The sequence below is a fragment of the Oryza glaberrima genome, chromosome 5 (assembly GCF_000147395.1).
Source record: "Oryza glaberrima chromosome 5, OglaRS2, whole genome shotgun sequence".
Lineage (NCBI taxonomy): Eukaryota > Viridiplantae > Streptophyta > Magnoliopsida > Poales > Poaceae > Oryza > Oryza glaberrima.
Window position 1 is genome coordinate 11,640,141 of NC_068330.1, and position 26,088 is coordinate 11,666,228.

The following is a 26,088-nucleotide window of genomic DNA, read 5'->3' on the forward strand; positions in this document are numbered from 1 at the left end:
GATCTCTCCTAGTGATAGCCTAAAATTAACTTCCTAAAATTTAAAAGTTCCCCGTTTAAAACTACCAACAAAATTTTTTTTTTTCTCTCCCAGACCGATGTGATTCCGAATCCCGGTCGGCCGGCGACGATGTTGCTCGCCCCTCCACGCGACAGATCTATTTTTCCTCCCCTCATTGACATTAGCAACAACATTTAGCAGCATTAGGATGCAAGGAGCAGCTTCAGGCCTTCAGCCAAAGTAATCATCATGCGGATCATCAAACAACGACATGTATCAGCAAACATCAGTAGCAAACTAGTAGCAATTACTATGGATGTGACTAGACAGCTACCGATCGCTGTGTAATCGGATCGTAAATCGGATGAGTAGTTTAAGAGAATTTTATTTGAAGCATAGGTGGTTCCTATTTGCTTGATGAACTATTTTCAGTAGAGTAATGGTTTCAGTAGTGTCGCGCTGTAAAACTAAACCGAGAGGCTTCTCGGTTTTGATTTTGCGCTGTCGATGCATTGAGTTGGACCGCCGATATCCCTATTTTCCGTGCAGCTGACTGAAATGGCTTCACAGATCACCCGAGCACCCCCGCCTCCAGTTCGAGGTCATCCGCTGCCGGCCCCAACTCCCACGCAATCGGCCAGACATCTGTAGCTGTTTGCTAATTGCTTATGTTGATTGGAGATAGTAATTCATAAAATCTAAACCGAGAAGCCTCTCGGTTTAGTTTTACAACGCGACACCACTGAAGCCATTACTCTGCTGATGCTGAAAATATAGTAGTAGTTCATCGAGCAAATAAGGTTTGTTTTTTCATGTAGCTTTTCTCGCCAAAACCCCTCATCATTCTCCAACTTCCATAGCCATTTTCCTAGGAGAGACATATTCATTGTCTCTGGATCAAGAATCCCAAGCCCACCCTGGTCTTTTGGTCTACAAGTCACTGGCCATTGCACCGAATAATACTTTCTAATCCCCTGATCTGCCACATAAATCTTGTTCTATAAAAATCCATCATCCTTTTTCACTCCTATAGCATGATGAGCAGTAGTATGTCATGGTGCTCTTTCATTAATGTTGAATAGAGTTTTTTTTTATGAGCGAGTCCCAACTTAAGATTAAGAAAAGGCCATATACACTGTAGTATGTGTTATACTCCCTCTGTTTCTAAATATTTGATGCCGTTAATTTTTTTTAAATATGTTTGATCGTTCGTCTTATTCTAAAAATTTAAGTAATTATTAATTCTTTTCCTATCATTTGATTCATCGTTAAATATACTTATATGTATACATTTAGTTTTACATATTTCACAAAAGTTTTTGAATAAGACAACGGTCAAACATGTGCTAAAAAGTCAACGGTATCAAATATTTTAAAAGGGAGGGATTATATAAATAAACATGAGGCTATGGGTCCTATGTTATTGCTTAGTGACCTTAAACATTGATGGCCTGTTTAGTTCGCGAAAAGAAAATTTTTGGGTGTCATATCGGACGTTTGACCGGATGTCGGAAGGAATTTTTTTTATATGAATGAAAAAACTAATTTCATGACTCGCCTGGAAACCGCGAGACGAATCTTTTGAGCCTAATTAATCCGTTATTAGCACATATGGGTTACTGTAGCACTTTATGGCTAATCATGGACTAATTAGGCTCAAAAGATTCGTCTCGCGATTTCTTCTCTAACTGTACAATTAGTTTTTTAATTTATCTATATTTTTAATGCTCCATACATGTGTTGAAAGATTCGATGTTTTTTTGAAAAAGTTTTTGGAACTGCCTGAAGATGCCCGAGTACCAAACAGAAAATTTGCTGCGTGCATATGACGTGATCGTGCGCAAATACTCCAGTTCCTAAGGACCTGTACGCCAAAGGGACGTCCCCTCCGCTCCCCTCCCCAGATCCTCTCTCTCGAATCGTCTTTGGGCGGCCAACGCATCTTCCTCTTCCTCTTCCTCCATCTCATCTCACCATCCCATCCACGCTTCTCGACTCCCAGACGACGCTGCTGCTGCCTTTCGTCAACCCCCCACTTCTCCTTCCCCGCCGCCGCTCGCCGCCATGGATGAGGAGTACGACGTGATCGTGCTGGGGACGGGCCTCAAGGAGTGCATCCTCAGCGGCCTCCTCTCCGTCGACGGCCTCAAGGTACCTCTCTCCTACCCAATCCATCCGCCGCCTCCCGTGCTCGGATCGGTGCTCCCCATCGTCGTCGATCCGTAGATCGCCCCCCACTTCATCTCATCCGGGCTTGACGCTGCCGCACTCGGATGAGCTGCTGCCATTTTGATCGCTGATTTACTTAGCTATGCGAGCGTAGCGGGATGGTAATTTGTCCGTACATCGTGGCTGGGTAGGTGGTGGCGCCATGGTTGTGGTGGTTGCTTTGCGTTTGGGGGAGGGATCGTCAGTGCGTGCCTGAGCTTACGACTTCCCTTATCCCATTTAAAAGAGTAGCGGCATAGCGATTTTGGGGGATTTCACAACAAGATCTAACTAAACAGATCGGATGCACTTTTCAATGTTTTTGCAGGTCTTGCACATGGATAGGAATGACTACTATGGAGGAGATTCCACCTCGCTCAACCTTAACCAGGTAAGCAAACTGCAATGAACTTAATTTGACCAGTACAGGGTCTATATCTTGTCGTCATATCATGTCAAGGAATGCTTATGTTATTACAGAGTACATTATTTCTTTTAATTTTTTGTCCTTGTTCACTGACATTGTTTTCCACTTCGCTTTTTGGAATAGCTGTGGAAGAGGTTTAGAGGGGAAGACAAACCCCCGGCTCATCTGGGCTCAAGCAAAGATTACAATGTAGATATGGTCCCAAAGGTGCAACTGTCACTTTCCCCCATCATAATCTATCTTGCTTCTATATTTAGTATTAGCAGCTAACGTACGTGGCAGTGAGGTACCATATAGGTGGGGAACCTCAAAAACAGAAATCCCGTGATGGTGCATAAGTTCATCTTGATGAGAACATTTAGATCCTTTTATGTTACAAATGTGGTTATTCACTGGTTTAGAAAACTATGTAATCTCATGTGTATAATACTCAAATGGAAAAAAAGGTCTGAAAAGTAATGATTGTCCTGATTTTTGTTGATTGTCAATTAGTTGGATGGTTTATTACAAGCGATACCACTATGGTTCCTTGAGTAGTGTATTGTTGTTGCATGATTATCTAAAGTTCTCTCTTTTTGTTTATCTCGGCAGTTTATGATGGCAAATGGGACACTGGTTAGGACCCTCATTCACACTGATGTGACAAAGTATTTGTCATTCAAAGCTGTCGATGGAAGCTATGTCTTCAGCAAAGGGAAGGTAACATCTTCAGCTCATTTCCTCTGTTTTCATTAGCATCACATTTCCTCTAGTGTTTTATACTTTTATCTAAGTGGTTGTTGGATCTATATTCTGATCTTATTCCTATGCTAGCAGTGTAACATGCACTTTTCTATTTTTGCTGTCAACCAGATTCACAAGGTACCTGCTACTGACATGGAGGCTCTGAAGTCCCCTTTGATGGGTCTTTTTGAGAAGCGCAGAGCAAGGAACTTCTTCATTTACATCCAAGATTACAATGAAGCTGATCCAAAAACACATCAAGGGTTGGATCTTACTACAATGACAACTAGAGAACTGATAGCGTGAGTACACTAGTGTTTCTTGCACTGTATTCAACCCTTTCTCAGTAGTGCATGGCTTCCTTTTCTAAATGAAACAATAGATTTGGGGCATATATACTATATTTATATGGGATATATTGTTGTAGACTTATACATGCCCTAATGCATACGTGAAATGTCAAACATAACGACAGTGTGCGGGCACCGGCGCATACATGAAACCACGTAATATGAAAAAAAGAAAATGTGCACTTCATAGCAAAGAGAACATCCATTGTATCATCTGTCCATTGTGTAGAACTTTAGAAAGGGTACGATAGACAGACTTTTGCATGGAATCCATATGTGGCACATGGCAGTCTTTACATGCGTAGCAACACCCTAAAACTTACTGGTCACTAATGATTGCTAAATTTAGGATAACTGTTGATATGACTGAAAGATTTCTCTGGATAAAATTACCTTGGTATTAGAAACCAGCGTACTTAAATTTATCTTTTCGATCTGACACGGGAGTACTTAAGATACGGATGCAGTTACATTATTGAACCAAGCAACACATTTATGTTATATGCTGCATGCTGTGGTACTGCATTACAAGCCTACTTTGTGCTGCTCATGAAATGTAGAAACCTTGATATCCCTTTTAAGGAAAATAAAGTATGAAAGCAGAGGCATCAGAGCATGGGTTGGGTATCTAGTGTGTCACATCAATGAGATTCTCACTGCAAAATTTTAATTTGCGTTATTTTTAATTTGTTGTGTCTTGACTAATGTGGACCCACTTAAATATAGATTAGCTTCTATTGTAACTTGTAAGAAGACTTACATCCTGATGGATATTCTTGTCGTCTTCTAGTAGTTGTGTTCTGACAAAAAAGTAGTACAAATAATTGCCGCCACAGAATATATCATCAATTTACCTTCAGTCTTTCACATGATGCAAAAGGATATATCTATGCTTCTTTTACCTTTTCTGCATATAAATAACTCTGTTTCCATTTGCCCTTTCTTTTCCAGAAAATATGGTTTAAGTGACGATACCGTGGATTTCATCGGTCATGCACTTGCTCTTCATAGAGATGATCGCTACCTTAATGAACCAGCAATTGATACTGTAAAAAGGATGAAAGTAAGTATTGATCAAAGCTCCTGTAGATTGTTCGTAGTCTTCTGCTACGGATATCCTGCTGTTCTCTGAATATTCATGCTTTATGAAGTTCAATTACATTTTAGTGCTTTATCTACTTGTAGCTATATGCAGAGTCCCTTGCACGTTTTCAAGGAGGCTCACCTTATATTTATCCACTCTATGGGCTGGGTGAGCTGCCACAGGTTAGTGAAATTTTAATGTTAAGTAAATACCTGTCATACTGCATGTGCATGTTTTTAAGATGGTCATATATAACGCTTTCTTATTCAAATATTTCTTATTCCACAGGGTTTTGCTCGTTTAAGTGCTGTTTATGGTGGCACTTACATGTTAAATAAGCCGGACTGCAAGGTGTGATTACCATCAACCCTGTCATTACTTGCATCTCTGGATGACCAGACAACCTAATAAAACATTTTGTCATGCCATACATGATCTTAGGTTGAATTTGATATGGAAGGGAAAGTCTGTGGCGTTACTTCAGAAGGTGAAACTGCAAAATGCAAGAAAGTTGTTTGTGATCCTTCATACTTACCTAACAAGGTTAATTTTCTTTCCTGTATTCAATTTATTTACCACATGAATTTTCTTTCAGTATGTTCATTTAGGATTCCTAGATGATGTACTTCCATCTTAACACATTCACAGCAAATTTACTATTTTTTCTTCTTCCCTTCCATTTGTTGAGAAGTTTTATTAACTACAACCACATTTGATGTTCTGTATACATTTATTAACAGGTTAGGAAGATAGGGAAAGTTGCACGAGCAATTGCTATAATGAGCCACCCAATTGCAAGCACAAATGACTCTCACTCAGTCCAGATTATTTTGCCACAGAAACAACTTGGACGCAAGTCAGACATGTGAGGCCTTTCTCAATCACAAACAAATACTGCTCACCTTATGAATTATTACATTTGCTTGCCCATTGCTTTTAACAAAGTTTATTTATTCCCATTTTGTAACATTTTTGTTGGTATTCTCCTGTTAGGTATGTGTTCTGTTGCTCATACACACACAATGTCGCTCCAAAGGGGAAGTTTATTGCATTTGTATCTACAGAAGCCGAAACTGACAATCCACAGTCCGAGCTAAAGCCTGGAATTGATCTACTTGGTCAAGTAGATGAGCTATTTTTTGATATCTATGATAGATACGAACCTGTGAATGAACCATCTCTTGATAATTGTTTTGTCTCAACTGTAAGTTTTGCAATATCTGATTTTTGAAATGAGCATTAAGTTTGATTGTCTAGACTGTAACATATTTCTGGTCCACACTCCCTGCAGAGCTATGATGCCACCACACATTTTGAGACAACGGTGACAGATGTTCTTAACATGTATACATTGATCACCGGAAAGGTAGATGTGCTTCCTCCTTTCATTTTTTTTAATCTTTAATACATGTAATGCTTCTATATTTTGTTTGAAACACCTTTTTTTGGAAAGGATGAAAATTAGCCGGGAGGCTATAGAGAGGACTAGAGTACCACATATGTTGTAATAGCTTGACTTTTGTGTCACCTTAAATTCTAAATCCAAATCCATTCTGTTGGCTATTGTTTGTTTTACAATTATGTATTCTACCCTTTTCCTAATTCTTTTCTCATTGCACTATTGCAGGCTGTTGATCTCAGTGTTGATTTGAGTGCTGCCAGTGCCGCTGAAGAATATTAGATTTCACAACCAAAGCTCAATCATTTCACAAAGATATGCTTTTTCTTGGTGGGTACCGCAGGACAGATCGTAACGAGTGACTGGTATAGTTATTCAAACTCCAGGTTATACCGAGTGTTCTGGCCAATATGGCTTGTTGCTAGCAGTAATATGCAGAACTGTTGGCCAAGATGACTGAAATGATGGTGGTTTAATTTGATACTTCAGTAATGCAATGGTGTAAACAGTGTACACACTACACAATGACGGTCGGGCGTTTTGTGACTGATGTATCATAACTGCTGGATAATTTTGCATATCTACTTCTGCAGTGTTGTGTTCTTTACCTTGCATTTTCAGGTTTCAGTTGGGTGTGCCTGCCTCCGGTATCAGCCGGTAGGGTAGCATGAGTAGATTTTACCGAGTCATGCGAATGAAAATTATAATTTAACTGCTTAACCTACCCAGAATATCTTATTCCTGGTTGGATTAACCAAAACTTCAGGACAAATTTAAATGTGTTTGACGTTTCTATTTGTTCTTCCGGTTCTACCTGGGATACATTCTCACCGTTTGGTTGGTTACCGATGAAATTTGAAGGCCCATTGTCCGCTTGCATGGACCGGGAAATTTAAACTATTTGCCACTTTTACGAATGGCAACTCTTCAAATGCTATCCTTATGGTTGTTCTTACACAATTGTCATCGGAGAGACGTTTTTAATAATTTGCCACTTTTGCTGATGTGGCATGCCACCTCATACTGCCAGCGTGGTTTTGCTGTGTAAATTTTCCGTTTTACCCCTGATGGGCCCTACAAATCGGGGAAAGGGGAAAAGGAGAGAGAGAGGTTCAACTGCCGTCTCATCGTCGTCGATTCGCTCCTGTGCTCGCCGCCGTCGCAGCAGGTGGAGGGAGGAGAGCGCGGTGAGGTCGGGTGCCTGGGGATCCGTTCGTTGCCGCTCACTGCGCACCGCCGACGCGTAATAGTGGCCTAGGAAGCGGAAGAGGACGCCGTCGTTGGGGTTCAGCTTGGCCGCATCGAGGAAGTGCTCGGCCACCGCCGCACGGAGCAGCCTTTTCGTGGCATCCTCTCATTCGGTGATGCATTGTCCGGCCGATGCGCCGGGGCTAGTCGACTCCGGCGCTGCACGGCAGTCATATATGGCGCTATATACGCAAAAAAAAAAAAAAGAAAGAAAAAAAAAGGAAGAAGTTTTTGTTTTCTCTCTGACGATGGCCGCTTTAGTCTCACAGGACATTGACGACATCGATGGATCTGATCAAATGCCTGGAGGCCATCAAAGAGCACGCATCCATGCTAAAAAACACACCTGACACCTCCATATCACTTCAACATCCAGACCAAGAACCACGACTCTGGCGAGGGCGTCTCGGGCAAGAAGATCACAGCGCCGGACCTCGCCGCTCTCTCCTCTCTCCACCTTCTGCGACGGCAGCGACAGCGAGCATAGGGGCGAGTTGATGGCGATGAGGCAGCAGTCGATCCCCTCTCTCTCCCTTTCCTGGATTTCTGGGGGCAATCAGTGGTAAAACGAAAACTTTTACACAGCAAATCCACGCTGGCGGTATGAGGTGGCATGCCACATCAGAAAAAAGGTAAATTAGAGGCTACCTATGAAAAGCGATTGCACATAAACACACGCGGCAACACTATATGTTTACTGTAAATCATAGGGCAAAATTATGCCACTATCTAACCAATGAGGACTTTACAGTGCCTGGTATCACTTATCAACGGTTGAGTTGCCAAAAAGGTAACTTAGGAATAGAAAATAGAAAATAGTAACACGAAAATAGGATAAAAGATAACTTAGGAATAGAAAATAGTAACACGAGAATAGGATAAAAGGTAATTTAGGAATAGAAAATAGTAACACGAGAATATGATAAAGTAACTTAGGGATAGAAAATAGTAATGGTTGAGTTACCAAAGGATAGCATAGGGATAGAAAATAATAACACAACAACCGCAATTGTATTCCAAGTTACAACAACCTTTTAACTTCTTCCTGGTTTTGTTTGCAGCCAGCCCACTCCCTCGTCCAGCCATTAGATGATCACACGAGCTAGTTCAATTATTGCTAAATACCATGAAAATCAATTGCTCGGGGTTAGATGTGTGTTTTAGTAAGTTACATCGCAGGTATAATTACATACTACTTTGCAAATTTGTTCCCAGCAAGTCATGGAATATATATGGGGCAATTGCATCCATGTCCCCACTTTAAAAGCCAATTGCTGTTTTGCCCCCACTTTTTAGGGTTTGCATTTTTACCCCCACCTTTTGAATTTAAAGCAGCCGTCTACCCCCATTTATGACAGCCGTTTGGTGGGTCCCACATTATGTGTTAAAGAAATACAAAAAGAAATAAAAAAAGGTTTTAGGAATTATGTAATGACACTTCTACCCCTGAGGGAAAGTGAATGGACAGGATTCTTCTCTTCCCGTGCGTTGGGACTCCCTGAGTCGAGTCAACTCAAAACCCTAGCTAGCTAGCGCAGCAGCGGCGGCGCGCGGCGGGGAGCGCGCGCGGCTGGGAGGCGGTGGCGAGGGAGCCCGCGCGGCGCGGAGGCGGCGGCCGAGGCGTGCGAGGCAGCGGCGGGGAGGCGGCGGCCGAGGCACGCGCGCGAGGGAGCTCGCGCGGTGGGGAGGCGGCGGCCGAGGCGCGTGCGCTAGGCGGCGTCGGCGGCTGTGTGAGGAGGCGGCGGCGGCGGCCGCCGCGGGTGCGCGAGGCCGCGGCCGAGGGCGTGTGCCGGCGCCCGCTCGCAGGAGGTCTACAGCCGGTGGCCAGTTCTCTTCCACATGGAGGCGGCCTCTCACAGCCGAGGGCAAGACAAGGCAGAAAAGGGGAAGTTGTTGGCAATGGAGGAAATCATATCAATGGAGCTAATTTTGATGGAAGAGTTCAACAGATAATTTGATTCTTGTCTTGCTATCTTATGAAAATGGACATGAAAACTTAGAGCTAGCTAAATCTAGATGAAACTTAGAGTTAGATACTCAGATATACTTAGATATACTTGAACTACCAGCTAGTATGCATTTTAATCTTGGGGCTGCATTCAGTACGGTTGCTTTTTCGTCTCTCTATATAACTTTGCTATTTAGGACGATTTACCTAAATGTGCCACTTGTGTTGTGATTTGTAGGCCTACTCACAGCGATTTGCAATTAGTTGTTAGAGTTGAGTCTTTTTTAAGTTTGCCGGATGGAGGTCCAAAGCAATACCTCTAGGGTAAAACCTTGCCAACCCAAAATATTGACATGCATAAGTATGATCTGCTGCAAGTTGTTAATTTCATTGCTGAACACTACACGTGGGGATCTAAGCAATATGTGAGTTTGTGGCGTTCTTTGGATGATGGTTTTGTTGAGATAAAATGATGGTTTTGTTGAGATAAAATCCGATGAACATTTGCGGGAGTGGTTTCAGCTCAATATAGATAAGGGGGTTGTGTGCATTGATGCCAAAATCAATGATTTCAATGGTCCATTGCAATTTTCACCCACAAAGCGTAGGTTTCATTCTTCAGTAAGGTCTAGAGCATGCATAAGTGAGATTGCCACAAATGAGGGAGCCAAAAAAAAAAAAAGAGAGCCACAAATGAGGGAGCTACTAATGAGGGAGCCAAAAAAAAAAGAGAGCCACAAATGAGAGAGCCACTAATGAGGGAGCCAAAAAAAAGAGAGCCAAGAATTCCAAAAAAAAAGGGGTCAAATGATGAGGATGCAGTAGGCATTGATGATGAGGGCATATACTCTGACAATGAATTACTTGTGGCACATAGTGATAGCAGCTATGATTCTGATTTGTCCGAATCTTCCGGCTCTGATTGTTCTGACCCTGAGTTTGATCCTGATCAAGAAATTATTGATGAGGGTGATGATGATGATGTACCTGTCTTTGCATATAATGTTCAGGATCCTTGTATTGATGTTGGTGTAGTGTTCCCAGATGTGGATCAATGCAAGTTAGCAGTTACCCATCATGCTATCTTGAATGATCATGCTTTTGAAACTGTCAAGAAAGACAAGAAAAGGTTTAGAGCCATTTGCAAAAGAGCAGAAGAGGGTTGCAAGTGGTATTTTTTTTGCATCAACAAGCCCTAAGTACATTGGATGCAAGGTACTTTTATATGTGTATTTATGAATGGTTATTCTGTTTGGAATTTTTGTTCAAGCTGAAACATGAGCTATTAATTCTTTGCTTGTAGGTCAAGACAAGTGGACCAAAGCACACTTGTGGATCTTTCAATAAGTGTGGTGAAACAATGGTCACCACTAAGTGGGTAGCTGATCGAGTGGTGGACTTGTTGCGGGATAACTCCTCAAGGGGAGCAAAGGATTTGCAGGAGGAGTTGAATAGGAAGCATCAGATTGATATCCCATATTTCAAGGTCTTTAGAGGTAGAGAGAGAGCACTTGACATTATAAATGGAAAGTGGGATGACAGCTACGATCTGCTGCCTACCTATCGTGAAGAGCTATTGAGATCAGTGCTAGGCAGTGTAGTTGAGCTGGACACTAAAGAGTGCAATGGTGATGTCTGCTTTAGGAGGTTCTTTGTTGCTCTTAAACCCTGTATCGATGGGTTTTTTGGAAGGATGTAGGCCTTACATTGCTATGGACTCCACTCACTTGACTGGTAGGTCCAGAGGCCAGTTGGCTTCGGCTGTTGCAATTGATGGTCATAACAGGCTATTTCCAGTGGCATATGGGGTGATTGAGACAGAATCTAAGGAAAGCTGGACTTGGTTTGTTCAGAATGTGAAGAAAGCTATTGGTACTCCAAAAGGTATGTCTATTCTTAAAGTTGTTTCTTGCATCCTCCATCATTTCAATTCATATTTGACTAACCACCTACTATACTCGTACTGTAGGTTTGGTCATTAGTACGGATGCAGGCAAAGGAATAGAAAGTGCTGTAGATGATGTTTATCCAGGAGTGGAACATAGAGAATGTATGAGGCACCTGTGGAAGAACATGGAGAAGAAGTTCCATGGCCCTATATTTGCCCAAAATATGTGGGCGGCTGCCAAAAGCTTCACAAATGCGAAGTTCACATACCACATAGGCAAGATAGAGGAGAAGTGTCCTGAAGCACTTTCTTGGTTGGAAGACAATCATCCATACATTTGGAGTAGAAGCAAGTTTTCTAATGAGTGCAAGGTAGATTACATCAATAATAATCTTTCTGAATGCTTCAATAGTTGGGTCTCAAGAACCAAGGATCGACGGATTGTGGACATGCATGATGCAATAAGACAGATGATCATAACCAAGTTTGTTGCAAGAAACAACTTTGCTGGTAAGATGGAGGGAAGAATCATTCCAGCTATTACAAAGTCTTTGAATGCTCAAAGCAAGAATATCAAGGACCATGAGGTATTGATATGTGGAGCTGGGACAGCTGAAGTAACTGTGGGCACCATTAGGCATGCCGTACATTTGGAGCAACAAACATGTTCTTGTAGGGTTTGGCAAGTGACTGGAATGCCTCGCAGTCATGCTTTAGCATTCATTGCAAAGCTTAGCACGGATGTCCATATGGATGATTTTGTGGATGATTGCTTCTCCGTTGAGAAGTTCAAGAAGGCATATGCAAGGACTTTCAATCCAATGACATCGAAGGATAGATGGGCACATGTTGATCTAGGCTACAAAATCAAGAAGCCTAGATCGAGAAGGAAACCTGGGAGGCCACGAGTGGCTAGGATGAAGGCAAGTGATGAGGCTGGCACTAGTAAGAGAAAGAAATGCACTAAATATAATGAGCTAGGCCACACGGCCAAGACTTGCCAAGGAGGTCCCACGGCAAGTCAAAAGAGGATGCACTCATCTTCAGAAATTGGGACAGGAGATGGGAACAACGACACAAGTGCTGCAGCCACTTCCAAGTGAGTCATGCATTGCTATTTCCTTCTATTTATCTTCAGAATTTGCTTATTTCGTTATTGCTGATTTCTTTATGTAACTATGAAGTGCAAGTGCAAGTGCAAGTGCAAGGGGGAGTGGAAGGGGAAGGGGAAGGGGAAGGGGAGGGGGAGGAAGAGGAGGGAGGCTAGCTTCATGGTTTGCATGATTTTGTAGCAACGACCCAAGTGCTGTAGCCATATCAAAGTGAGTAATATATTGCTATTTTCTTCTATTTATATTCATATTTTGCTTATTTTTGTTATTGCTAATTTCTTTCTTAACTATCAAGTGCAAATGGAAAGGGGGAAGGGGAAGGGGAGGAAGAGGCTTCATGGTTTGCATAATTTTGGACATCTATTTGTTGTGCACTTTTGTGCATATATGGACTGTAATATGTGGTAATGTGCCTTCTATGTTGTGGACTGTAATATGTGGTAATGTGTATTCTATGTTGTGGACATGTGATGTGTGCAATTATGTTTGTGGACACTAAGTAATGTTTGTGGTTGATGACTTATATGTATCGTGGCTTATTTCTATGGGACACTATGTAATGCTTGCTATATATGTGACTTGTGCTAATTGTGTCAAAATTCTATCGAAATGCTGTCGAAATTTTATTCAAATTTTGTAACTGCCTCATATTTGTGATTTTTAATTTTTTTTACCATGGACTGCTCATTTGTTGCTCTATGCAATGAACTGGACATAGAGCTGCTGTTGCATTTTTTTTTTGGAACAATTCACAACCCTGTTGTATTATCCATGTACAACTAAATGTGGTGTTGACCTGTAGTTTAGGGGTTCAGAGTGAATGCACGTGCTTAGGCCGTTCAAAGCCTCACATTATAACACTCACACAAGCTGAAAAAAATGGGAGGCAAAATCACACAAAGCTGAACAAAATGGGGGCAAAATTGCAATAACCACCAAGGGTATATATGTCCTTTTCTCTACAACTAACACCGTTAGTTGTGGCTGTTAGGAATGGGGGTACATGGCTGCTTCAGATTCAAAAAGTGGGGGTAAAAGTGCAAACCCTAAAAAGTGGGGGTAAAACAGCAATTGGCTTCGAAAGTGAGGGCACGGATGCAATTGCCCCAATATATATACCTAAAACAATTTGATGAGTCTTAATTATAAATGTAAATGGGAATCAAATCTCGGGATTATTTTTGATAAATTATTTGAGGCTTACTCAGTTTTGAAGGAATTTTAACGCATAGGAATAGGAAAAATGAAGAAATAGAAATACATGCACACTTTAACTCATAGGAATTTTTCAAGAAGTTTGAGGGGATGAAAAATTTCCTACGTTTACAACTTGTAGAAAAGAAGTTTTTTTCCTTTGGTTTTCCTATACTTACATTCCTACAAACAGAATAATACTTATAGGAATTAATTAATCCTTCAGAATCCAAATCCGCTTCTCCCGTTTTCTGCGACTCCACCTCCCGATTACCTACCTCGCATGACAGCGGCGCGATGCGATCGATCAGAGAGGATCGTAGCATCCGTGCCCTCCCAGGCAGCCGTCCGTTCGCTCATTTTCTGCAATGGGCCAATGGCGCATCCGGCAAACACGACTCTCCCCTCCCTGTGCGTGTATGGGAGCGCAGCAGCGGCGGCACGCGGGTGCGTCGGCCGGTAGGGATGCAAGTGGGTAGTCCTGCTACCTGCTTGCTAGTTCATTTCCCACATGGTAGTACAAAATTTAGAAAAAAAAAGAATTAGAAGTGAGATAAGTGGGCTAAAATAACCCGCTTGCATCCCTATCGGCCGGCCAACAGCGGCATCACGCGGGGCTACGGCCTGTTGGCAAGTTACACATAAGTATTAGCAGGGTATTTAGGTATGTTTTCAATTTTCTATTTTAACAGTAAATTGCTGTATCAGATTGTACTGTTGTATTGTAGTGAGTGAAAAGCATTGATGTTGGTTTGATCAATGAGTTAATTTCCAACAGTAGGAGATCTGACAGCTAGTAAAGAAATTTGTTTGTTTCCAACAAACAAGGAAGTATAGTGAGTGGACCATTTCAGAGTGTGGAGTGAGAAAAGGAGTAGTTCAATGAGTTCGTTGACAAGAGTAGGAGAGTGAGTTGATAGGTATACAAACTCAATACTAGCAACTTGTGTTGTATCGTTTGTTACCAAAGAGAGATTTATGTTGTGCAGTTGACTCGAGCCAATACCATACCTAGCAATAAGAAAGTCAATATACCATACCTAGCAATAAGAAAGTCAATGGCGGCCGTATTCTGAAATCGTTGGATAAGTTATTGGGCTTCCTCTTTTGTACATGGCGAAGCGGCCGTCTAATCGAATTTACTAGGAGACTTGTATCTCATGCTAATTATTCACTCTTTCAATGTTGTCTTTAAGACATTGAGCTTTCCTATGTCTGAGAAGAGATGCCATACTAATAGGCTGGCCAAGCAAAGCCTAGGTTAATTTAGGTGAAATAATTTTTACTTTGTCACTATTATTTTAGGAGATATGAATTTTAAAATTTCTATTCTAGAAAGTACCATTTATTCCTTAGGTAGTCGTTTGCAATACTTTTAAGAGATAGTTTTGTCAAATTATACTCTATAGCACTAAAGAGCATAGTTTTCTAAGATCAACCCAACTGGTCTCATAATCTTTTAGGCTTATACGAATTTCTTATGCATTGTACAAATCGTAGTGTACATCAAGTGAATGATATGCAATACAGAATTTCAAATGTGTTTTCTGCACATAAGGTGCCAAATTTTAGTTTCTAGTAATGAAGGGGGTAATTTTCTTTGTCCATTAAAACTGCGTTCATAGTTTTTGGTACTTATGTGAATTTCCTACATATATTACAAGTTATGATCCATATTACGTTGCTACATAAAATTTTGAAATGATTTATCGTACTTCATGTTTGGCTCACCCATTTCAAGACAGGATTGAAATTCTATGAATTTTACAGCTTATGCAGTTCATTATGGTAATATCTTAATACTAAAAAAAATAGTACCATTTTCTGTGCAGAAAGTTGCATGTAAATCTACTGAAATATGGCACACGTTAGATGGATTTAATATGAATTTTCTGGAGGGAACTACAAATCGGGTGCCCAATTCCCTAAAAAAAGTATCGGGCGGTCAAATGTTTCCGTTAACCATCGAGCGAAACATTAAGTTATACAATGTGAAACAAAAAAAATCTAATTGAAACATTTGAAAAAATTTGTGGAACACAGTGAAAACACATGTTGAAACGTACTGTTATCACATATGAAACAATGAGTTTTAACACTTTGAAACAAATGTATTTCTTTCATGGGATTATAGTCATGCGATATATTTTTAATTACAATAGATACGACGGTGTGATTGGATCGTAGATCGGATAATAGTTTAGAAGAGAAGATTGCTATATGCTAATTGCATGTATGAATGGAGTAGAGAATGCAAATAGTTTTAGTTCGTTAGTTTTGTGAAACACATTGAAAACACACGCTAAAACATATCACTATAGCTTATGAAATAATGAGTTTTAACAGTTTGGAACATATGTTTCTTTTCATCAGAACATAACCATTTGTTATCTTGTTATAAAAATTTAATTATAATGAACATAATCGTATAATCGGATTGTAATGGGATAACTAATTTAAGAGAAAATATATTTTAAAGATTGTAAATGGAATGAATAAAGCAAGACGATAGCTTATTGTTAGGTTGGAGCTAGCGGCCGATAAAATCTTCTCCGTCGGTCTACTGATCCATAGCTTTCTCCTATTTTCCGCATATTTTTGAAGTTTATTCTCTTTTCAGTTGAACAAATAATGGTTTAATAATTTTCCTCGAATTTTCCAGATTTTAAATCTGCGGCAACATGTCTTTTTGCATCTAGGCCCCTGGGTTTCCAAAGAATAGATCCCACGGTCCCCACATGTGTCAAGCAAAGTTCTTGCATGATTGGCCTTGAGTAAGGCCTGAAATGGGACTTGAGTGCTTACGATTGGGCTTGCTTTCACTCCCACTTGTACATTACTAGATGTGATTAAGTTAAGCTTGAGTTTGGTCATGCCAAGTAATTCTTAATCTCGATGTTCTCTATAGAATTGCCATTAATAGTAACTTTTATTTAGCTCTAGTCATTTTCGTTTTTCTCCTGGTCAACAAGATTTTTGATCTTAACAAATAAAAATTGATAAGATTTTGGTCTTGACAGAGTGGCACCACAAAAGGAGTCCTCGCATACGTAATCTTACAAAAATGAATGAATCCAAGATTTATTACTTCTCTTCAGAACATTCATCACCGGTCTGAAAATGTGTTAGGAACTGATGAACATGCATGACTAAGGTCTGCAATTATCTTTTTTTTTTTAGAGAACACAAACCAAAACTATCTCGACAATAGCTGTCAGACTCATTCTCAAACATTCAGAGTTCAGGTAGACTAAACTTGTAGGCTGATTTAACAGGAAAGTCTTTTTCTTCTCGAGGGGATGTCCCATATGCATTTCATCTTTTTTATTTAAAAAAAATATTAATATATGATATATTACTCCATAAACATGTAATTTCAAATTCAATCACTACAAGTTGCTTTAAAAAATAAGACTGAACATACACGTACCAGTTATAGTTTAATTCGTCTTTTTACAACTTGTAGAGGTTGAAATTAAAGTTACAAGTTTGTGAAGTGATATATTTTTATATCTTATTATTTTTCTAAAAAAATCATATGTTATTTGAATGATATACAAGAAATGAGGGGACATTCTCTTGAGGAGAAAAGTCATCTCTGCCTGAATACTGCACCTCTTGATGTAGAGGCTAAAATAATCTCTATTATTGAAAAAAAGTAGACTGAAATTATTTTCCAGAATTTTCCAACATCACATTGATCTTATTTGTAGTCTTAAGAAAGAACATAATCTGCAGAGTACATAAATGCACATGGAGTCTATGCAGTGGACCTTGACTGGCATGGAGAGTCTTTAGGAAAATGCCAGACCACTTGAGTGACTCACTGCAGCAATACACAGGCAGTTATTTCCTCACCTGAAAGTAAGCATGTTGCCAATGCCACTATCCTCGAGATCACATTCAAGCCTAACCACTCCGCTAGAAAGACAACCTAAAAGCAAGCTAGGTAACTACTACTGTCTGCACAAATGAGAAAGATAGCTGAACCATCAGGACAGAAAACACACACACACACACACAGACATACATGTGGTGTTTGGATCCAGGGACTAAATTTTAGTCCCTATTACATCGGATGTTTGGACACTAATTAGAAGTATTAAACGTAGACTAATAATAAAACTAATTGCATAAATGAGAGATAATTCACGAAATAAATTTTTAAGTCTAATTAATCCATAATTAGTACATGTTTACTGTAGCATCACATAGGCTAATCATGGATTGATTAGGCTCAATAGATCCATCTCGCAAATTAGTCCAGAGTTATGAATGGGTTTTATCATTAGTCTACGTTTAATACTTCTAATTAGTGTTCAAACATTCGATGTGAGAGGGTCATATCTACACTACAACTTATTCCATTCTTCAATTTTGTATTTTCTCGGCTGTGTTTCAGAATATTCTCCAGTCACCATCTTGTATACATGAGGCCGGGGATTCTGTTCCAATATAGTTTTTTTTTTGTCAATTCCGAACCTTATTTCTTAGCATACATGTAGTGGTCACCGAGTGAGATGGATGGATACCAGAACCGACATGCATCACTATACTACTCAAGTATGTAACTTACCATGTTTTATCTCTCATGATACATAACTGGGTAAAACACAACGTATGCTACACTAGACCTATAAGATGAATCAGGAGGGAACATTGTTCATTTGTGTTGGCGTCTTTTTCAGCCAACAAAAAGTCACCTAAAGATTTAAGGTGATCTAGATGATAGGGAATCACCAAAACTGGCTAGCGGAGCCGATTTATTGATTAAAACCGGACTCTAAGTTGATTTAGATCGATTTGAGGGTATACACCTACAAAATGAACGAATTACACCCGCAAAATGAACGAATTAAAAAGTTTACGAGATAAACATATAAAGGATGTCACACTCTCGTAAAAAAGATGAACGATCTAGGCGCAAATTAACAAAGATAAACTAGGATTAAAAAACTAGGTAAAAGGTAAAGAAAGAACGGAATTGGTGTTCACCTTTTACCAAATAATTTTTAATATTACAGAGTCATCTTGTTTCAGCCAGCAACATAAGCTGCAGAGGAGCAGGTGGGGCATGTGCAGTGTGCTGCCTAATTAAAATCACATCTTAAAGCATTGTACTACCAAGTGTCAAACACAAACATGCCGTTTATCCTAAGCGAAGCACTACTGTTCACTTTCAGGCCTCATAACTGTGCCAGTGACGACAACAGATGAATTTGAGCAGTGCTGGTTGCACCAGATCTGACCACCGGCGCCATTTGAGCCATGGAAACAACCTCATTCCTTTCAATTTGGTACACACACGCATACGCGTTCAGCGTTAGGGGCATAAGCGTAATAAGCCGATGCGCGTCATCGGGCCGAGCCTGACGCCTCTGCGAAGATAACTATTGTCAGTGACAGCTGGATCATTGCTCACTACACAAAGCTAGCCCAGATGAAAGCAGCAGCAGCAGCAGCAGCAGGTAGCATATCTGCAGTGTAAAGGGGGAGACTTGACCTGAGATGAGATGAGATGATCTTTTCTCTGTGCTTAATTTATCCCCCCCTTTGGTTTGCTCTTCTGTCCTTCCCTCTCAAAGTAAGCAGCATCAGATGCAAGGGGTGACACCAAAGGCTGGCACACATTCTCTTCTCTCCCCTTTTTTTTTCCTCTCTGCTTTCTTTCTTCTAGCTTCCTTCTCCAACATTCCAAATGGTGATGCTCTGATGACCTCCTGGCTAGCTTCTACACACACTCCAAGAATCCTCTCCAGTGATGTAGTATATAAACCTCATGAGGGGCTAATCCCTTGTTTGAATCAGGGGATCCATCTGAATAATTGATACTGGCTATTAAGTCAGTGATTATTTCTGTACTGTGCTATTACTGATCGATGCAAATGCCCTTCTGCCCGAAGCTCTGGAGCTCGGCGGCGCCGGCGCCGGCGCAGCCGGGGAGCGTGGTCATCAATGGCACGGTGGTCGTCGCCAACCACTTCGGCCTCTCGGCTCCCGGCAAGTCCACCACCCTCCGCCTCTTCAGCGGCACGGAGGTCGATCACGGTGAGTAAGTGGCGTATGCAACTAATGTCTGAAACTCTGAATCCGATCAGCGCTGAAAGTCTGAAAAGAATTGCAGAGACGAGGAAGGGGAGGCTGAGCGCGGAGGCGGCGTTGAGGGGAGGGAAGAAGACGAGGCACGGGAAGGCGAGCACGACGACGTACCAGGTGACGTTCTTCGTCGACGGCGAGTTCGGGACGCCGGGCGCCGTGGCCGTCAAGAACGGGAACCGGAACGACCAGTTCTTCCTCCGGCACGTCCGGCTGGACCTCGCCGAGGACCGGAGCATCCACTTCGACTGCAACTCCTGGGTCTACCCCTATAAGAAGACCACCTCCGACCGCGTCTTCTTCATCAACACGGTAAACACAACTAATTCCCTGCAAACCGTAATACTCCATCCGTTTTATATTATAATTTGTTTTGATTTTTTCTATAATCAAACTTATTTAAATTTGATTAAGTTTATAGAAAAATATAATAGTAATTTCAACATAACAAATATATTGTCAAAATATTTCAATGCTAAATTTAATAAATTAATTTGGTGTTTTAGATGTTACTAAGTTTTCTATAAGTTTTGTTAAACTTAAAAAGTTTAATTAGGTAAAAAATAAAATAACTTATAATATCAAATGGAGCAAGTATACTACGATGACAGAGTCTAAGTTGTTTGACCGATTTTATTCCCTATAAGATATACGGCAAAACTCATGCCCTTCTGGTTTCAAAAAATACAATGAGATGTCGCGTACAGCTAAATTGATTTTTTTTTTGCACTGAACTGATAATGATCGAAATGTTTTTCTTTTATGATATAACGAGTTTAAGTTGAACTGACCTGTCATTCTGCAGAGCTACCTGCCAGATAAGACGCCAGAGGCGCTGCGGCTGTTACGGGAGGAGGAGCTCAGAAGCCTGAGAGGGAATGGGCGCGGGGAGAGGAAGGACTGGGAGCGCATCTATGACTTCGACTACTATAACGACCTCGGCAACCCTGACAACGATGACCATGTCCGCCCCGTCCTCGGTGGCACCAAGACCCACCCCTACCCTCGCCGCTGCCGCACCGGCCGCCCCCTCAGCAAGACCGGTACTTCCACACAAAACTCATCTCCAAGTCTCCAAAATTTCTTTCTTAGCTAATAAATAGTACCCGCCGATGATAATGTTGATGAGTAGTAGAATACTATCAGTAGAGAGTACCATATCAGTAGAGAGTATCATAAAAGGTAGTCAACTAATTGAGCATATGAAAATATTTTGTGGAAGACGGGGTGACGGAGACGCGGAAGCACAAGCTGATAAACCTGGACTACTACATCCCGCCGGACGAGCGGTTCAGCCCGGGGAAGCTGGCGGAGGTGCTGGCGATGGGGGTGCAGGCGGTGACCCACTTCGTCATCCCGGAGGCCCGCTCCATCTTCCACGGCGACGTCGTCAACTTCAAGTCCACGGAGCAGCTGCGCGCCGACCTCTACGGCAAGCCGCCGCAGCCGGCGGCGGACGCCAGGGTCATGGACGAGCTCAAGTCCTCCGTGCCGTCGCACAAGACGTACAAGCAGGTTTCCAGGATTGTCAAGGACAACCCCGCCAAGTTCCCCACCCCTCAAGTCATCCACTGTACGTACTGCGTCTGTGCCAGTACGCCATGGCATTGCAGCTTCTTGATGATCTCGCGCGATTGAATTTTTTTTTTTTGGGGAATTTTGCAGATGACACTGAGGCGTGGAGGAGCGACGAGGAGTTCGCGAGGGAGATGCTGGCAGGGCTCAACCCGGTGGTGATCAAGCGGCTGGAGGTAAGAACAGCTGAAAATGTTTTGACATGTTTGATGAGCTATGTTGATGTGTGATTCGTGCTTTACAAGTGGATATATGTTTTTAATCATTTTTTCATAGTATTAAATATGGGTTCGTGTCTAACTCTTCGACTTTCACAAGGTGTTTCCTCCAAACAAGAGCAAGATAACCACGGACGATATCATGACCCAGATTGGAGGTCTGACCATTCAACAGGTATGTGCATCCACGATTCTAGATGAACCGAAGATCTACCGTTCCAAAATCATCTATAGACCGTTCTTGGTACCTTTTCTAAGATTACACCGTAGACACGCGCACACACACGCAATGCCACACTCACATCTCCGCAAATGAAAGCACACCTACATGTACGTAATATTCGTGGGCATCAGGATTTGAACCCTGGTAGAGTCATACACCCACGAGTATACCACCACACCACTAGTATGTACGTAATATTTGTGGGCATCAGGATTTGAACCCTGGTAGAGTCATACACCCACGACTCTACCACCACACCACTAGTGCTTCCCCTAAAACTTAGTATCTTAACTTCTTAAGTAGTAGTTATTTTTATTAGTGTAAAATTATATTCCTCGAGATACTTTCTGTCAAGTATGTACTGTGATACCGTCAAATTTCTCTTATATTATGTTCTCTAATATGTTTGGTTTCATCTATTTTCATTTGGCAGGCGATGGAGCAGAAACGGATGTACATCCTGGACCACCACGACTACCTGATGCCATACCTCCGGCGGATAAACACGGAGGGGGTGTGCGTGTACGCGTCGCGCACGCTGCTCTTCCTCAGGGACGACGGCGCCCTCCGGCCCGTCGCCATCGAGCTCAGCTTGCCCGACGGCGGCGTCGGCGGCGGCGAGATCAGCAGGGTGTTCCTCCCGGCGAGCCAGGGCACCGATGCGCACCTTTGGCACCTCGCCAAGACTCATGTCGCCGTCAACGATTCTGGGTACCATCAGCTCATCAGCCACTGGTGAGTAGGGCACACGCCTCGATCAATCAGTTTTCAGTACTGTCGGGGTGAAATCCTTGCAACCTTATGTCTTAAAATTTCATTTGCAAATTTGCTATGTTATATAGACTCCCTCGACTTTATACAGTTTGCAGTTGTGCCACTAACATGTGGGCCCCACTTTACAATGACCCACGTGTTAGTGGCAAAACTATAAATTGTACGAAATCAGGGGATTTATTTCCATGGTTTATTTGGTTTTAAACCATTTTATGAGTTTTTGAGTGCTTCTGTCCAAACATCCCCTTTTGTGATCAAGTTTTGCAGTGCTCGGTCCAAGATTTCGGCCGAGTTTACTTCCAAACTTTTTTTTTAAATTTCTAACTTTTTCATCATATTAAAACTTTCCTACACACACAAACTTCCAACTTTTCCTATCACATCGTTCCAATTTCGACCAAACTTTCAATTTTGGCGTGAACTAAACACACCCTTCATTGTTTCTGAAAGACTGAAACTCCGAATTCTCATCTCAAATACTTGTTCCGAAACAAGAAATTGCTCATCTGCAATTCTTATTCTGTAACAAGACATTTCTCTGAATGCTGATATGGAATTATTCTTGTTCTGAGACGAGTCATTTGTCTGAATTCTGACATGAAATTCTTCTTGTTCTGAAGCAAGGCATTTCTCTGAATCTGATATGAAATTCTTCTTGTTCTGAAACAAGACAATTCTCTGAATGCTTGCTGACATGAAATTCTTCTTGTTCTGAAAACAAAATATTTGACTTGACCATAAAAATATGCACCGTCTTAATCCATGAATGGAACAGGCTGTTCACGCACGCGACAGTGGAGCCGTTCATCATCGCGACGAGGAGGCAGCTGAGCGCGATGCACCCGATCCACAAGCTCCTGGACCCGCACTTCAAGGACAACATGCAGATCAACACCTTGGCCAGGAGCATACTGCTCAACGCCGGTGGCCTCCTGGAGAAGATCATGTACCCGGGGAAGTACTCCATGGAGATGTCCTCCGATATCTATGCCCATTGGAGGTTCACCGAGCAGTCCCTGCCTAATGATCTCATCAAGAGGTACAAAATACAATCAATTCATCATCCCAATTCCTACATTGCCAATGAATAGAACCACAAATTCTTAATTTACTGCATGTCTGAATTTTTAGTTACTTCTCGGTGAGATCAACGGCTTTCGATCCGCCTAGCTACTTCAATTTTACAATTGCGGCGTACACATTAATGTCCCGTAGCAACACACTTGGTATCATTTGGTGCATTTTATGATAGCCAAATATTTGACAACAAGATTCAAATAAAATTTTAAAAATTCCATGAATCAACTGTATATTAATAAAAAATCTTACATAAATTCTGGGAATGTTAAAAGTTCGAATATATTGTTGTTTTAAACGTAAAATAATTTTGACTAGAGAGAGTAGAATTGATTTGAGAATTTATTGTTAACTAAAACATTTCCAACCAGGGGGATGGCGTCCAGGGACCCCAAGGCGCGCGGCGGCGTGTCCCTCCACATCGAGGACTACCCGTACGCCGTCGACGGCATCGACGTGTGGCTCGCCATCGAGGGCTGGGTGCGCAGCTACTGCGACCACTTCTACCACGCCGACGCGGCGGTGGCCGGCGACGCCGAGCTGCAGGCGTGGTGGGACGACGTCCGCCGCGTGGGCCACGGCGACCGGCAGGGCGACGCCGCGTGCTGGCTGGACCTCGACACCGTCGCGGGCCTCGTCGAGACGCTGTCGACGCTCATCTGGACCGCGTCGGCGCTGCACGCCGCCGTCAACTTCGGCCAGTACGGCTACGCCGGGTACCCGCCGAACCGGCCGACGCGGTGCCGGCGGTTCGTGCCGCTCCCGGGGTCGCCGGAGATGGCGCAGCTGGAGGCCGACCCGGGCCGGTTCTTCCTGGAGACGGTGCCCGACCGGTTCACGGCGACGCTGGGGATCGCGCTGATCGAGGTGCTGTCCAACCACACCTCCGACGAGGTGTACCTCGGGCAGCGCGCGACGTCGACGTGGACGGACGACGGCGAGGTGCTGCTGCTGCTGGACAGGTTCCGCGACGAGCTCCGGCGGGTGGAAAAGAGGGTGGAGGAGAGGAACAAGGACCCCAGGCTCGTCAACCGGAGGGGCCCCGTGAGGGTGCCGTACACGCTGCTCTACCCGGACGCCGGCGACGTCGCCGGCAAGGAGAAGGGGATCACCGGGAGAGGGATACCCAACAGCGTCTCCATCTGACACGATTCATCATCCTTCTTCTCTTATACTTCATCTATCCGACTCGACTCGACGCGTGTGGAATGTAAAGTTCTCTGCTTTTCTTTTTCTTTCTTTTCGTTTGAGAGTTTTGGTGTTGGGGATGTGAAATTGAGATTGATTGGTTGGTTTGGATTGGAGAATTGATGAGCAAACTGTGATGCAGAATTCAATACATGTAATTATTGTTCTAATCCAAAAGCCCGGTAAAGAAAACACGGTCGATGGATATAGGCCGATCTCTCTTCAGAACTGCTCAGTAAAGATTCTTTCAAAAGTGCTTGCAACACGGCTGCAAAGGGTACTCCCGATGATGATACATTTAGACCAAACGGGTTTCCTCAAAGGGAGATGCATCTATGAGAATCTTATATATGCGACGGAATTGATTCAAGCATGCTACAGAAGGAAGTGCCAAACTATTATTGTAAAGCTTGATTTCGCGAAGGCGTTTGATTCCGTCATTTGGTCAAGCCTTTTCAAGATTCTTGCTGTCAGATGTTTCCCAGAAAACTGGATTAGCTGGATTAAGGGGTTGCTTTCCTCCTCCAAGTCTACAGTGCTTCTTAATGGAGTCCCTGGAAGATGGATTTGCTGCAAGAAGGGCCTTCGACAAGGCGACCCCCTATCTCCATATTTGTTTGTCTTAGTTGCTGATGTGCTACAAAGATTGCTTGAAAGAAATACTGAAATCAGACATGCAATCTACCAAGACAGGCTGTGTACCACCATCCAGTATGCGGATGATACATTGATTATCTGTTGTGCGGAGGAGGCTGATGTTCTTGCTCTAAAGGAGACTCTGCTGCAGTTCTCCAAGGCAACTGGACTGCAAATCAATTTTGCTAAAAGCACTATGATTACTCTAAATGTCGATCAAAGCAAGGAACTAGTTTTGTCGGATTGCTACAGTGCAAGCTGGAGAAATTTCCGATGTCTTATCTTGGACTTCCCTTATCAATTCACAAACTGTCCGCAGCTGACTTGTAGCCTCTGGTTAACAAGGTTGATGGTTTCTTATCTGGTTGGGAAGCATCTCTCCTATTGCAGGCGGAGCGTCTTGTTCTGATAAACGTAGTCCTGAGCAGCCTACCGGTGTATGCAATGTGTGCCTTCAAACTTCCACCAAAAATTATAGAAGAAATTGATAGACGAAGAAGGGCTTTTCTCTGGACAGGGGATGATGTCTGCTCGGGAGCAAAATGTCTGGTTTCTTGGGAATCAGTTTGCAAGCCAAAAGAACATGGGGGACTTGGTATTAAGAACTTAAAGATTCAGAACGAGGCACTTCTTCTCAAACGACTCCTTGCTCTTTACAACTTGAAGACCTCCTGGACTCGATGGGTCTGGGACGAAATTTCAGATTCCTCGTTACTGTGC

General features: G+C 42.4%; 3 protein-coding genes across 3 annotated transcripts; all 3 read left to right on the forward strand.

Annotated features, from left to right (window-relative positions):
• The first annotated feature begins 1,886 nt into the window (after window positions 1-1,886).
• LOC127774435 (guanosine nucleotide diphosphate dissociation inhibitor 1) lies at window positions 1,887-6,798 on the forward strand. Its single transcript, XM_052300677.1, has 13 exons — window positions 1,887-2,151; window positions 2,537-2,599; window positions 2,759-2,842; window positions 3,227-3,334; window positions 3,488-3,660; window positions 4,660-4,771; window positions 4,894-4,974; window positions 5,081-5,143; window positions 5,234-5,335; window positions 5,533-5,657; window positions 5,786-5,996; window positions 6,084-6,158; window positions 6,420-6,798. Exons 1-13 carry the CDS (start codon window positions 2,065-2,067, stop codon window positions 6,471-6,473), a joined length of 1,338 nt encoding a protein of 445 aa, XP_052156637.1. The 5' UTR covers window positions 1,887-2,064; the 3' UTR covers window positions 6,474-6,798.
• Window positions 6,799-11,439: 4,641 nt separating this feature from the next.
• Window positions 11,440-12,378, forward strand: LOC127774165 (uncharacterized). Its single transcript, XM_052300446.1, has one exon. It carries the CDS (start codon window positions 11,440-11,442, stop codon window positions 12,376-12,378), a length of 939 nt encoding a protein of 312 aa, XP_052156406.1.
• A 6,647-nt stretch (window positions 12,379-19,025) lies between these two features.
• LOC127774878 (linoleate 9S-lipoxygenase 6-like) lies at window positions 19,026-24,963 on the forward strand. The gene is made up of 9 exons (XM_052301171.1): window positions 19,026-19,629; window positions 19,706-19,989; window positions 20,483-20,720; window positions 20,900-21,250; window positions 21,343-21,428; window positions 21,571-21,645; window positions 22,127-22,428; window positions 23,243-23,506; window positions 23,916-24,963. The coding sequence occupies exons 1-9, from the start codon at window positions 19,461-19,463 to the stop codon at window positions 24,688-24,690; spliced, it is 2,544 nt and encodes an 847-aa protein (XP_052157131.1). The 5' UTR covers window positions 19,026-19,460; the 3' UTR covers window positions 24,691-24,963.
• The last annotated feature ends 1,125 nt before the right edge of the window (window positions 24,964-26,088 follow it).